This window comes from Leopardus geoffroyi, chromosome A1 (assembly GCF_018350155.1).
Source record: "Leopardus geoffroyi isolate Oge1 chromosome A1, O.geoffroyi_Oge1_pat1.0, whole genome shotgun sequence".
Taxonomy (NCBI): domain Eukaryota; kingdom Metazoa; phylum Chordata; class Mammalia; order Carnivora; family Felidae; genus Leopardus; species Leopardus geoffroyi.
The window spans coordinates 123,698,230-123,712,203 of NC_059326.1; the positions used below are offsets into that span (position 1 = coordinate 123,698,230).

Consider the following 13,974-nt stretch of genomic DNA (forward strand, 5'->3'; position numbering starts at 1 on the left):
CTGACATCTCAGAGCCTGGAGCCTGCTTCATATTCTGTGTCTCCCTCTCTCTGCCCCTCACCTCAAAATAATAAATAAACATTAAAAATTTTTAAAAAAATAAATAATGTAAAGCACTGAAAATAGGGTACATAGTTAGCTGTCAGTAAATATCCATTACTGACCACTGTTTTGCCTTTATCATTTCTGCTCCTCAAATGAGTCTTAATAAATCTCCAAAATTCCAGAATCTTTGAATTTTAACTTCTATTCCCTAAAATTTTCTTTTTGCCAGTCTTTTTCTGAACTTGAAGCCCTAACCTTGGAATCCAGTGTTGTCTTGCTCTTGTACTATGATATTCTTGTCACAGTTTGAAAATATGTAATATTTACTGATAAATAGAATTTTAAAACTCATCCACTCTGAAGGATGACCTAAAAATACATTTTCCTTTTAAAATACAGAATAAAGACCTGTTCTCTTTGCTAAAGCCATTTCCAGCTTTGGCAGTTTTATGATAGAATTAGAAGGCAAAGAGAAAGGAACACCTTTCAGGACACATCATGGGGGAAATATTAGTAGCCAAGAAATAAGATTCATATATCTCCTCTTTGCTCTTCTCTAAGCTACCCCCTCATTTTCTAAGGATGAAAAGCTGGAGCTGATGCTGCTTTAGAAGCATGATTAATGGTCAAATCTTATCTTGGGAAAGCCTATTCTAATTTACCACTGACTTTTTCTACCTCCAGCAGGTTACCTTATCTAGCTGCTGGCTGTCCAACTCTCCTTCTAGACTTTCCTCCTTGCTCCTTATTTAAGCAAGAATCATACTCTGTTCCCCAACTTCTTAAACTTTATCAACTCCTGTATCTCCCTAAGTTGCCTTACATTTTTCAAATGGATGTTTTATATTTCCATATATTTAACATTTCTACAAGTATTTAATAACTACAGATGTATTATTTCCTTTTTTCTAATATCCTAGGTAAGTATCTAAGAAGTTCCAGGTATCCTTGTAAGGTATCCTTATGAAAGATTTTTTATTTCATTACAGGAGTAAATTTCATTTTACTTTGTTTACCTTATTGAACTTTCTTAATACTTTCATATGCCTTAGATTGCAATAGATATTAAATCTGCAAAGCGAGAACTAAAGAAAGCAAGAACTGTCCTACAAATGGATGAGCTCAAATGCCGCAAACGTGTTTTAAGGAGGTTGGGATTTGCTACTTCTTCTGATGTCATAGAGATGAAAGGACGAGTGGCTTGTGAGATAAGCAGGTAAAACCTGGTTGTTCTAGAAAACTGATTTTAAAATGAGATAATGTGTTTTTTTTTTTTAATGGGCACTTTTTTTGTTGTTTTTAATGTTTATTTTTGAGAGAGAGAGAGAGAGACAGAGTGCGAGTGGGGGAGGATCAGAGAGAGAGGGAGACACGGAATCCGAAGCAGGCTCCAGGCTCCAAGCTGTCAGCATAGAGCCCGACGCGGGGCTCAAACCCATAAAATGTGAGATAATTACCTGAGCTGAAGTTGGACTCTTAACCGACTGAGCCACCCAGGCACCTTAAATGGGCACTTTTTTTTTTAAGTTCATTTATTTATTTTGAGAGAGAGAGGGAGGTAGAAATCTTAAGCAGGCTCTGTGCTGGCAAAGCATGCAGAGCCTGACATGGGGCTCAAACTCACAAGTTGTGAGATTGTGACCTGAGCCGAAACCAAGAGTCGGATACATTAAACAACTGAACAACCCAGGCGCCCCAGTAAATGCAGTTTTTGATGATGAAATTGAGAAATTAGAAAAGAATTAAATTAGAGAAATTAGAAAAAGAATTTTAAAAATCTCATGGAGTGCCTGGGTGGCTCAGTCAGTTAAGTGTCCAATTATTGATTTCGACGCAGGTCATGATCTCATGGTTCCACACTGATAGTATGGAGCCTGCTTGGGATTCTCTTTCTCCCTCTTTCCTGTCCCTCCCCTGCTCATGCTCGCTCTCTCTCTCTCTAAATAAATAAACAAACATTAAAAAAATTTTCTTCCACCTACTAATTAAAAAAATTTTTTTTAATGTTTATTTTTGAGAGAGCAGGAGCAGAGAGAGAGGGAGACAGAGAATCCCAAGCAGGCTCCAGGCCCAGCCTTTCAGCACAAAGCCTGACTTGCGGCTTGAACGCACAAACTGTGAGATCATGACCTGAGCTGAAGTCACTCAACTAACTCAGCCACCCAGGCGCCCCTCATTCCACTATTTGATACAAATGCAATTGGCATATTGATGTAATCCTTTTTTTCTTTTTGTTAATGCATTCTGGATTTTTACATAATTCTAATCTTAGTTTATACACAGTTTTGTGTACTGAATTCTTATTTACAATTATGGACATATTCCCACCTTAAGCTTTAGTGTAATAACCATTTGCTTTTTATATATATTAAAGTTGTTATTAAAGTTTGGGGCTAACAATTAGGGAATTACAGCAAAGCATATTATAGGCCACAGCATAAAACTGGATATAAGATATTATCTATCTTGGTGATCTTTTACCATATTACAAATGACCTTAAAACTAAATGACTTGAAACTATAGCAGTCATTTCATTGTCTATGGTGGTTTCTGTGCGTCAGAAACTCAGGAAGGGCCTATTGAACGGTTCTGGTTCAAGGTCTCTATGTGATTTCCATTAGCCTGAAGATATATCTTGTTTTGTCCATGGTTTAACAACCATTATTCTCAATGAGTTCATAAAAAATGTTTTTGAAACAGTTACTTGTATATTCACCGTGGCTCTAATGGATGGAGCTGGAGAATTATAGGCCTTGTATATGGTTTCAGACATTTCTGGGGCAGGCCTATTCATACTACTCTTATTGATCATTTAGTTCGGATGTTAAGAACTCGTGTCTACAGGAGCCAGCCAGGAGGAGACTGTGTGGTAAACCAGAACAATTCTTGGCCACCAAAAGGGGGCAGCAACAACCCAGCCCCAAATAGTTGTTATTACGGAATAATGTGTTATCAGATTTTTCAATATAGAAAAGCCAAAAATCCAGATTTTTAGGTGAAATGAAATCCCTTGTTTTTTTTAAGTGTTCACAAGCTAATTCAGAATTTTTTAGTCACTGTCTGGGCCAAATATATCATTTGTTCAAGTTAGATTTGGCATGTCAGCATCTAGTTTTCCTTAAACCTACTTTCCTACTTTGTCATTAAAGAATTGTAGGCACCTTAAGGGTAACAATTTACCCAGGAATAAAGCTTCACCACGACACTGGTCTACTAATTCATATGCCAAAAATAATGTTATTGGAATTATTTCTTTGTAATATTATATAGAATCTAACAACACAGAAATTAATTTCTCTTAAGTATCTATAGCTGGATTTAGTCTTGGGAGAATGGTATTGGTTATATTCTAAAACAGACTAGGTAGAGAGATAGAAGTAACACTATCACATATGAAAGTATGTTACCTTTCCCCCTGTATTTGCTTCTCCCTCTGGTTTCTGTCTTGCTGAATAAGACCCAGCCTCTGAAGAGAAAACTTGGGAGTCATTCTAGACTTCTCTTCCTTCTCTCTCTCTTCCCATCTTCCCGTTTCCTCCACATCTGTGCCCCTTTAACTGTTCCCACTGACTACTAATGGGCCTTCATTATTTCTTGCTAGGGTACTACAGAAGCCCTCATTTTTGTTGCTTCCTATCTTGAGTGTCTATAACCCATCCTTTATACTGCTTTCAGAGTATTCTTTCCAAAGCACAAATCCTGTCATGTCAATCTTTTGATAAAAGTCTGTCAGTTATTCCCTAATGCTTTTAGAATAAATTCCATAATTTAGTGCTGTTGCCCTTCCTCTGTAGCCATATCCCACGTATTTCTTTCTCTTAGCATGACCTTTTCCCTCGCTCCCACCTCAAATCCTGCTCATTCCTGCATATTTTTCCTAGATGTTATGAAACTTGCTATGAATGTCTCCAGTCTTATGAGTTTCTCAATTTTCTTTTTACATAATTGCCTATATAACCTGTTAGATCACTCTCCTATGATCTAGTAATCTTTCCTGTCTGCTTTTGTAGGGTGTATATAGTAACATGTAGTTCCTTAAGTTGTCTTGCCTTATTTGTACTGTCCTCTTTGTTTGACTTAACTCTCCTTTTACCATCAGAAGGCCAAATTTAGTTTTTAACTTTATTTTTGAATAGTTAAAATTATTTATAAAGATTGATAATTAGAGACTTTATCCTTTTTTAGAAGTCAAAGTAAAGTTTGTTTTTTTTATAAATTTTTTTTTTCAACGTTTATTTATTTTTGGGACAGAGAGAGACAGAGCATGAACGGGGGAGGGCAGAGAGAGAGGGAGACACAGAATCGGAAAAAGGCTCCAGGCTCCGAGCCATCAGCCCAGAGCCTGATGCGGGGCTCGAACTCATGGACCGCAAGATCGTGACCTGGCTGAAGTCGGACGCTTAACCGACTGCGCCACCCAGGCGCCCCTGTTTGTTTTTTTTTTAAATAGAGTTGAATACCCAGCGTGTCTGGATGGCTCAGTCATTAAGCATCCCCCTTTTGCTCAGGTCACCACATCAGGCCCTGTGCTGACAGCTCAGACTGGAGCCTGCCTAAGACTCTGTGTCTCCCTCTATGTCTTACCCCCCACTGCTTGCCCTCTGTCTCACTCTCTCTCAGAAATGAATAAACATTAAAAAAAATTTTTTTAATAAAAATAGAGTTAACACCCTCATGATTACTGTTTTATAAATGTAAGAGACTTTTTGGAACCTTGATTACAGAATTCTAGAAACACTGTCTTTGTAGTCGTTTGTAGCTTCCATTGAACACAGTTAAAAATTTATAGTTTTTTGTTTTCTACCCATGATGGCAAGGAGAAAAAAAAGATATTTTCCAATTATTAGACAAATCATAAGACACAGTGATGATAGTGAAATCATATAAGCAAAATCTTAGACTATAGGTAAATTCTCAAACTGAAGAATCAATAAGGGAATAATAGATCTCTAAGGACAGAAAGAAAAAGTTACGATTCCTATTTTACTTTTCTTTCGGTTCAAGAAGGAGTTATGTAATGTTTTGTGCTAAGAACTTGGATCATCCCATTCTACTAGAAGGATTTATAACTGTCTTTCATCTTTTTATGATTTGCTTGCTAAATTGTGTTTGATATGGTTTTTAAGTGGTCAAATACTGAAAACAGTGGTAAATATAAGGAAATTATGAAGAAAAAGTTGGAGAGAGAAAAAAAAAATTGGTTGGATTGATTATTCTAATCTTTTTTTTTTTTTTTTTTTTTTAACTGTTATTTATTTGGAGAGAGGGAGACACAGAATCCAAAGCAGGCTCCAGGCTCCAAGCTGTCAGCACAGAGCCCAACACGGACCATGAGATCCTGACCTGAGCTGAAGTTGGACATTTACCTGATGAGCCACTCAGGCACCCCGATTATTCTAATCTGTATAATATAAACCTGAATATGAAAATGTTGTACAATAATTACGCAGCAAAGAGGATGGCCTTCCTCTTTTCAACAGAATTACAAGTTGTCAAAATTTTTAAAAATAGTGTATTTTGATGATTCAAAAGAGGAACCAAAAATAATAAGCTAGAACCTTTAAAGGAGATGTATTTAAAATCTGCTGTCAGTAGTATATTTTGATAATATTAAGTGCAGGAAAAAAACCAGACATGATGATGAGCTAGTACCTCTTGGGGATGTATTTGAAATTTGGAATTGCGGGGCACCTGGGTGGCTCAGTCGGTTAAGTGGCCGACTTTGGCTCAGGTCATGATCTCACTGTCCATGAGTTTGAGCCCCACGTCGGGCTCTGTGCTGACAGCTCAGAGCCTGGAGCCTGTTTCAGATTCTATGTCTCCCTCTCTCTGACCCTCCCCCATTCATGCTCTGTCTCTCTCTGTCTCAAAAACAAATAAACATTAAAAAAAAAAAAAGGAAATTTAGAATTGCGTATACTACATGGATATAGTCCAGATTTATGGATGATAGTTGATGAACAGCAATTTGTAGCATTTAAAGACCATTGCCCATCTGGGTTATACACATTTTCAACATTGGGAGACTGTGGAATAAAATGTGTGGCTACTATGGGTACATTTTAATTAAGATTTCTAATGAAGTTGTTTTTCATTATCCTTTTTGTTATAAATTATTTGTTAAATAACTTAAAAACAATTAAATGGAACCCTGGACCCAGAGGAAAAATGGTGATGACACTTTTTCCTGGTATGTTGAGAGTTAAGAAATAAAATTATTTCAGTAAATGTTTGCATTTTGGTGTTTGCTAGAATGGTATTTTTACATGAAATTCCCATTTTACATTTATTATTGATGTGTTGATAAATATAAAGACCTGCCATTTTCTTTTTTTTTTTTTTTTTTAATTTTTTTTCAACATTTATTTATTTTTTTGGGGACAGAGAGAGACAGAGCATGAACGGGGGAGGGGCAGAGAGAGGGAGACACAGAATCCAAAACAGGCTCCAGGCTCTGAGCCATCAGCCCAGAGCCCGACGCGGGGCTCGAACTCACGGACCGCGAGATCGTGACCTGGCTGAAGTCGGATGCTTAACCGACTGCGCCACCCAGGCGCCCCGACCTGCCATTTTCTTAAATAAATCCTTGTCATCCTCGTTGATTACTCATCATGGTCAAATAATAGGCTTTATTTAAAAACTTGTTACATTTTGGGGCACCTGGCTCAGTTGGTTAAGCCTCTGACTCTAGATATTGGCTCTGGGCATGAGCTCATGGTTCATGAAATTGAGCCCTGTGTCAGGCTCTGGGCTGATAGCTCGGAGCCTGCTTGGGATTCTCCCCTCTCTCTCTCTCTCTCTCTCTCTCTACCTCTCTACCTCTCCCTCTCTCCCTCTCCCTCTCCCTCTCCCCTTCTCTCCCTCTCTCAAAATAAATATTTTAAGAAAACAACTTGTTACATTTTAACATGTATGTTAACATATGTGTGTTTTTATGTTATGACATTTGGAATTTACTCTCTTTTTTGTGGTGATCTAGTGCTGATGAACTCCTTCTAACTGAGATGATGTTTAATGGCCTTTTCAATGACCTGTCTGCAGAACAGGCAACGGCACTGCTAAGCTGCTTTGTGTTTCAAGAGAATGTGAGTTAATAGATTTAATATACCTTATTTATTAATTCATATATCCTGTAACTTAGTGGTTATGGATATTTTTAATTATGAAACTATTTCCTGTTTACATGTGGGCAATGTTAATTAGAAATCAACACTACTTGGGGAGCCTGGGTGCCTGGGTCCACTAAGCGTCCAACTTCAGCTCAGGTCATGCTGTCACAGTTTGTGTCTTTGAGCCCTGAATCAGGCTCTCTGCTGTCAGCGCAGAGCCCATTTCAAATCCTCTGTCCCCCTCTCTCTCTCTCTTTGCCCCTCCACTGCTCATTCTCTTTCAAAAATAAACATTAAAAGGAAAAAAAAGAATTTAATAAAAAAAAAAATTGCTACTCCAACACAAATATAGTAAGAGAAGTAGTAAATAATTAAATATGATTATGAGAAAGGAGAGTGAAATAGGATTTTATTTCTAGATAGTCATTAATCACATTCCAAGTTTTAAATTTGTTCTGTAACTCAGTGCATTATTTGAAGTCTGGTCTAGTCAGATAGTCCTGGAAAGAAAGATGAATGAATGAAAATAAAGGGAGGCAAAAGAGTGAAAATGAAAGGGGAGGTTAAATTAATATCTCTCCTTCCAGTAATGGAGAACAACTTTGAAACAGCTGATCCTCTTAGAGGCTAAAATCTTCATAGGCAATGTTTGAGGTGGTGGCTCTAGGATTCTGATTGCTGGTTTAGCAAGAGCTCCCTTTCAGCAGCTCTTAAAAATCAAAAACAAGTGCTAGATGGCATACCACAAGAACATGAACTAGTCTTGTACTTTATTCCAAAAGCTGGTATGATTTGGGTTTTGTTTTTGTTTTAATTTTTTTTATGTTTATTTTTGAGAGAGAGAGCGAGAGAGAGACAGAGTGCAAGCAGGGGAGGGGCAGAGAGAAAGGGAGACACAGAATCCAAAGCAGCCTCCAGGCTTTGAGCTGTCAGCACAGAGCCCGACGCGGGGCTTGAACCTGTGAACCACGAGATCATGACCTGAGCTGAAGTTGGACGCTTAACTGACTGAGCCACCCAGGCGCCAACCCCCCCCCCCCCCCCCCGTATGATTTGTTTTAAAAAGTAAAATTCATGTTTTACATTTCAAACTTTATTCATGGTGGGTGAAGTGGACAAAATAAGACAAAGACATTTGCCTCCTAAGAATAATTTAATATTGATATCTAAATTTTTAGAAGACCTTTTACTATATACATTTAGTGCAACTTTCAAGTAAACTGTAGAAGACAAATTTTTTTTCCGTTCTGCCATTGATCTGTTAATTATTTCCTTATTAAGCAGATCAAATACATTACTTGTTGACTTAAGTAGGTGCTTTTCTCTCAGCTCCCTAATTATTGATGAGAATTACAGCTGATATGGCAATGATTACAAATAGGACCAAAATCCAGAAACAGTTTATCTCCTCTGAGAGTGTTCAGTATTCACCTGTGAAGTAATTTACATATGAGGAACACATTACTTTACAAAATATTATGTTTTACTCTCTTTTTACATTACATTAATTTCAAAGACAATTGTTAAAAGTATTTGTCAAATTCTCTTTGAAAAGACCTAAGTTAGGACCTGGATTGCTGCCCTTCTGCCTGTGTCCAACTTTGTCTTAGAGCTGATACTTTGCTCTTGCTTTTTTTTTTTCTAATGTGGCACTATGAAAGTACTATTTTCTGAGAGCCCAAGTATGTTTCCTCTTCAAAGGAGTTGGGCTTAAACTAAACCATAATTCTTAATTTGGGGAGAAGATGTCACTATACGTGGTTAATTAAGATTTGTTCAGTGAAACCACACTGTATTATATGTAGTATCAGTTGTTGTGGTGGTGCCTTTCAATATGAAAATGAAAAATTATGCTAAAAGTCACATGGAATTGTTATAAATATGAACAAGTCTGCTTAATATGCTCACTTCTTTTTAGAAATGTGTTCTAAAACTGTGTCCCTACATTTTTTATATTAAAAGTAATTTAAAGACTAAATACAATCTTTATAATATAAATATCAACTGACTCTAAATATGTATTAAGCATCCCCTGTGTGCAGTGCCCAGACCTAGGCATTAAGGTGCAGCAGTAATTTTTGCTTTCCTGATACTTATATGCTAGTAGATGAAGGTAAAGAAGAAAAAAAATACACACAGATTATGTCAAATGGTGATGAAGGTTTTGGAGGAAAGTGAAGCAGAGGAGGCAGACAGAAATCATGGGGATAGGATTACCCTTTTAAACAAGGTGATTAGTAAAGGCCTCACCAATGGAGTGAAATTTGAATTGAGACTTCAAAGAGAGGTGAAGGAATAAATTGTGCATATATTTTATGGGAGAGCATTGGTGAAATGACACTTAGCTTGCTTATGTCAGGACCAGTGCCTTCTATTTATAATGACCAGAGAGCAAATGATCAGTAACTGTTAATCAGTCATGAATGGACACAATATCAAAGATGGTAAGCAGTGTTGAGTTCACTATTAAACTGAGATGTTGAGTTCTTTTTGGCCATTTTGTTTTCTCATCATTCATCTTTTTTTTCTTTTTAAGTTTATTTATTTATTTTGAGAGAGAGAGAGAGAACATGCAAGCAGGTAAGGAGCAGAGAGAATCCCAAGTAGGCTCCATTCTGTCAGCGCTGAGTCAGAAGTGGGGCTCAATCCCATGAACCATGAGATCATGACCTGAGCCAGAACCAAGAGTCAGATGTTTAACTGACTGAACCAGCCAGGTGCCCCTTCATTCATCATTATTTTATTTTATAAATTTATTTAATTTTTGAGAGGGAGAGAGAGAGAATCTCAAGCAGGCTCCGCACTGCCAGTGCCAAGCCTGATGCAGGGGTTTTAACTCGCAAACCATGAGATATGACCTAAGCCAAAGTCGGACGCTTATCCAATTGAGCCACTCAGGCACCCCATTCATCATTTTTTTATTTGGACAGGAGTAATATATACAATCTAGTTTATGATTTATCACTTAATAATACATATGACATGCAAAACAAAACCAGTGCTATGTAAATACTGGTGCTTAAAGTAAAGGCATAGCTCTTACAAGAGCTTTTTTAAAAAATTTACATATAATTTAAATCCAGGGTAGATATATACGTATGTCACACATACATATATACCATTCTTATAATGATTTTATTTTTGTTGTGGCTGCCTTTATCACATTTTGTTCACAAATAATGTCTTTATTGTAATCACAAGTTTATAGGTTTTCAGGATCTGACCTTTTATTTCTCTCTGACAGGGTAGAAAACCAACACACAGAATTCAAACCACTTGTTCAAGTTCATTTGCCCAGTTGGTAATAGGCCTGAAAACTCCTATTATCCTAACTGAAAACAAGTGATGAACTTTTCATTAGTGGGAAGACAATCTTAAGAACACTACAACTCAGACTAAACTTTTAACTATCCCATACTTTGTTAGAGAGCTAGAAATACCTGGGTAAAATAAAAATTGAGGGCACTACTTAATGTTCTTTACCCCAAATTTTCGGTTTCCAGACTAAGAGTTTCCTGGGAACCAAAACTATTTCAAAATCTGACTATGATAAAATAGCTTATAATAATTTTGATATAACTAAACTACTTTGCATGTTTATAATATTTGCTCTCCCTCCATTCCATTTGTGGCCACAGAAAATTATAAATTTAGCAGTGTAATATTTTCCTCTGAAATAGAATAACTGTATAATTTAGGATGAAAGGTTGCTTACGTCAGCTAAGGTGATTAAAAATTCTAAGTGCTAATAACTAAGGTCTTATAATTTGATATTGATGGATATCCTGAAAGTTCTGTTTTCTTTGTTATAGCAGGAAGTATATACTGCATTCTAAACTTGGGTTTTATCTTTTTCTTTTATAGTCAAGTGAGATGCCCAAATTAACTGAGCAGTTAGCAGGACCACTTCGTCAAATGCAGGTAGAAATTTTTTGAACTACATATTTTATGAATAGAATATGTAAAATAAACATTTTTCATAGTCTTAGTATTTATCATTCCAGAGACCAATTCTTTCAGGATTAAATATGTTACTTGATGTTAGTCTTGTCATTTAATGGTATTAAATGCTATTAAATTCTCCCCCACCAGTGTAATAAATTTTATTGAGTTGCTGTGAGTGCAGATTTAACATGGAATAATGTATCACATAGGCTGTATCAGCAACTCTGTGCCTGCACTGTTTTCCTCAGTGTTAAGAACTGCTTCTTGATGGACTAGGATTCAGTTAGCTTAATTTTTGTGTATTGTTTTCCATTCTAGTTTACAACAAAGTTTTAAAGTATGTTTTATCCTCAGAAATTAATTATCCCTGGGTCCTCAAAGGCACAGTAGCTTATAGTAATTGTGTGTTTTATTTTCTGGGGATAAACTGTTTCATCTACCTTTTCAACATTAGAAAGACAGGGAAAGATGAACTATATGATACTGCAAAAGAGGAGGAGTGAATTATAACAAAGTCTCTTCGGTGGAACATTTAACATTCCTTGTTACTAAGAAATTTAAACTTCCAGAACCAGGGAAGTTTATATAGTACTCGGTGGTTTTTGACCTTTTATATTACCCTGGAGGAAAGAATGGATCTAAATTTCTCTTTGTGGGGAAAAAATAAAATTAAGATTTATATTTTTTAAAGCATTGTTGGGGAAAAGCATTTTTTTGCCATAGGATTTGTGCTTTTCTAAATCTGTTTTGTTATTGATGTCTTTGGGGTTTTGGGGTTGTTAATAAAATACTTAGAGATTAGTTAAATGCTACTCTTTTTTTTTTTTTTTAATTTTTTTTTTCAACGTTTATTTATTTTTTTGGGACAGAGAGAGACAGAGCATGAACGGGGGAGGGGCAGAGAGAGAGGGAGACACAGAACCGGAAACAGGCTCCAGGCTCTGAGCCATCAGCCCAGAGCCCGACGCGGGGCTCGAACTCACGGACCGCGAGATCGTGACCTGGCTGAAGTCGGACGCTTAACCGACTGCGCCACCCAGGCGCCCCAGTTAAATGCTGCTCTTGATTAATTTTAGTGAAGAGTTTCTGGTTGTTTTTGGTTGTTTTTTTTTTTAAAGGTGTAACTGGGTGAAAAACACACTCATGATCTATTTTACTTAATTCAGTGTAATGGAGAAATTTTATTACTTGACACTTAGCATTGGAAAAGGAACTGTAGCTACTTAGAAGCACAGAATATCCAAATTGTGGGCATATTAACCTAGGAAGAAAAAGGGAACTTGTAGAATTCTGGCTTTGGAAATCTAAAGAAAGAAAGTATATGGGAGGTCAGAAGTAAGAAATACTAAGTAAATCTTCTATCTTCAAAGGAATGTGCTAAAAGAATTGCAAAAGTTTCAGCAGAAGCCAAATTGGAAATTGATGAGGAAACTTACCTAAGCTCATTCAAACCTCACTTAATGGATGTAGTGTATACCTGGGCAACGGGAGCAACATTTGCTCATATCTGCAAGATGACAGATGTCTTTGAAGGTATGTTTAAATCCTATATGCATACATTTCTTTCCTTTTTTTTTTTTTTTTAATATTTATTTGAGAGAGAGAGAGCACAAGCGTGGGAGGGGCACAGAGAGAGGACAGAGAATCTGAAGGGGATTCTGTGCTGACAGGAAAGGGCCCAATGCATGGCTCAAACTCGCAAACCATGAGATTATGACCTGAGCAGAAGTCAGATGCTTAACCAACTGAGCCACCCAGCTGCCCCTACATACATTCCTTTTGATAGGAAATTATATACTCAGGATGGCAGTGTTTTAACTAAACAAAAATAATATTTTATTTTTTATTTTTTGAAAGAATCTTCAGGCTCCACGTTGAATGTGGAGCCTGATGCGGGCTTGATCTCATGAACACAAGATCATGACCTGAGCCGAAATCAACAGTCAGATGCTTCACAGACTGAGCCACCCAGGCACACCCCAACAAGAATAATGTTTTTAATTTTCGGTAATAAAATGGAATAATGCCATCACAGATAAACAGATGATCCTACTAAGTCATATTTGTGTGGTGTTTTTTTTTGTTTTTTTTTCCCTCTTTGGTTTTATTTGCTTGGCAGTAACCTCAAGGCTTGCTGTATTAATTCCACTTAAAAGAGCTGAAAATGCTGTCCATCACTGCATTTCTAATAACATACTTGGCCTCAGTCAGATGTTACTTCAGCATGAATCAGATTAATATGCAGAATTTTTAAAGACTGTAAGATAATTGTTACTCAACTGAACAGACATTTTAAATGAAAAAATGGCAGAGGGAATATGAAAGAAATAAGAATTACAAGAAGCAGAAAACCCCCCACAGTATTTAAAGAAGACCGTTTTAGAAATGTTTTATTCATTTCAAAAATATTGGCTTATGTAGATATTTATAATGGTGAATGGTATTTATCAAATTAGAGATTTACATTAAACTCTTTAAAAACGAAAGTAAATGAGCTTGCAGTTTGTAGAGATTATTATAATAATATTTTAAATGCTGTTGTTACTGTTTTTAAGAGAAATTATATTTTGGGACATCCAATATTATATGCTTTTAAACTAACATTATTAAAGACTATTAATCGATGAATCATTGATTTTTATGATGCAAAGGTCAAACATCTGCAACAGATTAGAGCCTTTACTATACTACATTGAACTTCATTGGTTTTAAGTTTTAATGTTGACGTTTATAGCATTTTTTTATTATGGTGTCCTGTTACATGGTGTACATGGTGTCATAAAGTTTATTTCTAAGCCTCCATTAAATGATCATTTAGTGATGTGGTTCTAGAATCTTGCTCTGTTATGTGACTACTGTGTGCCAGGCATTGTG

At 36.4% G+C, this 13,974-nt stretch overlaps 1 protein-coding gene across 1 annotated transcript in view; it reads left to right on the plus strand.

Annotated features, from left to right (window-relative positions):
- The window catches only part of MTREX (Mtr4 exosome RNA helicase), a 106,480-nt gene that overhangs the window by 84,296 nt on the left and 8,210 nt on the right, over nucleotides 1-13,974 (plus strand). Inside the window, exons 22-25 of the mRNA XM_045493347.1 lie at nucleotides 1,098-1,261; nucleotides 7,026-7,131; nucleotides 11,020-11,076; nucleotides 12,471-12,633. Coding sequence (XP_045349303.1) covers nucleotides 1,098-1,261; nucleotides 7,026-7,131; nucleotides 11,020-11,076; nucleotides 12,471-12,633 — 490 coding nt within the window. The remainder of the gene's footprint in view (nucleotides 1-1,097; nucleotides 1,262-7,025; nucleotides 7,132-11,019; nucleotides 11,077-12,470; nucleotides 12,634-13,974) is intronic.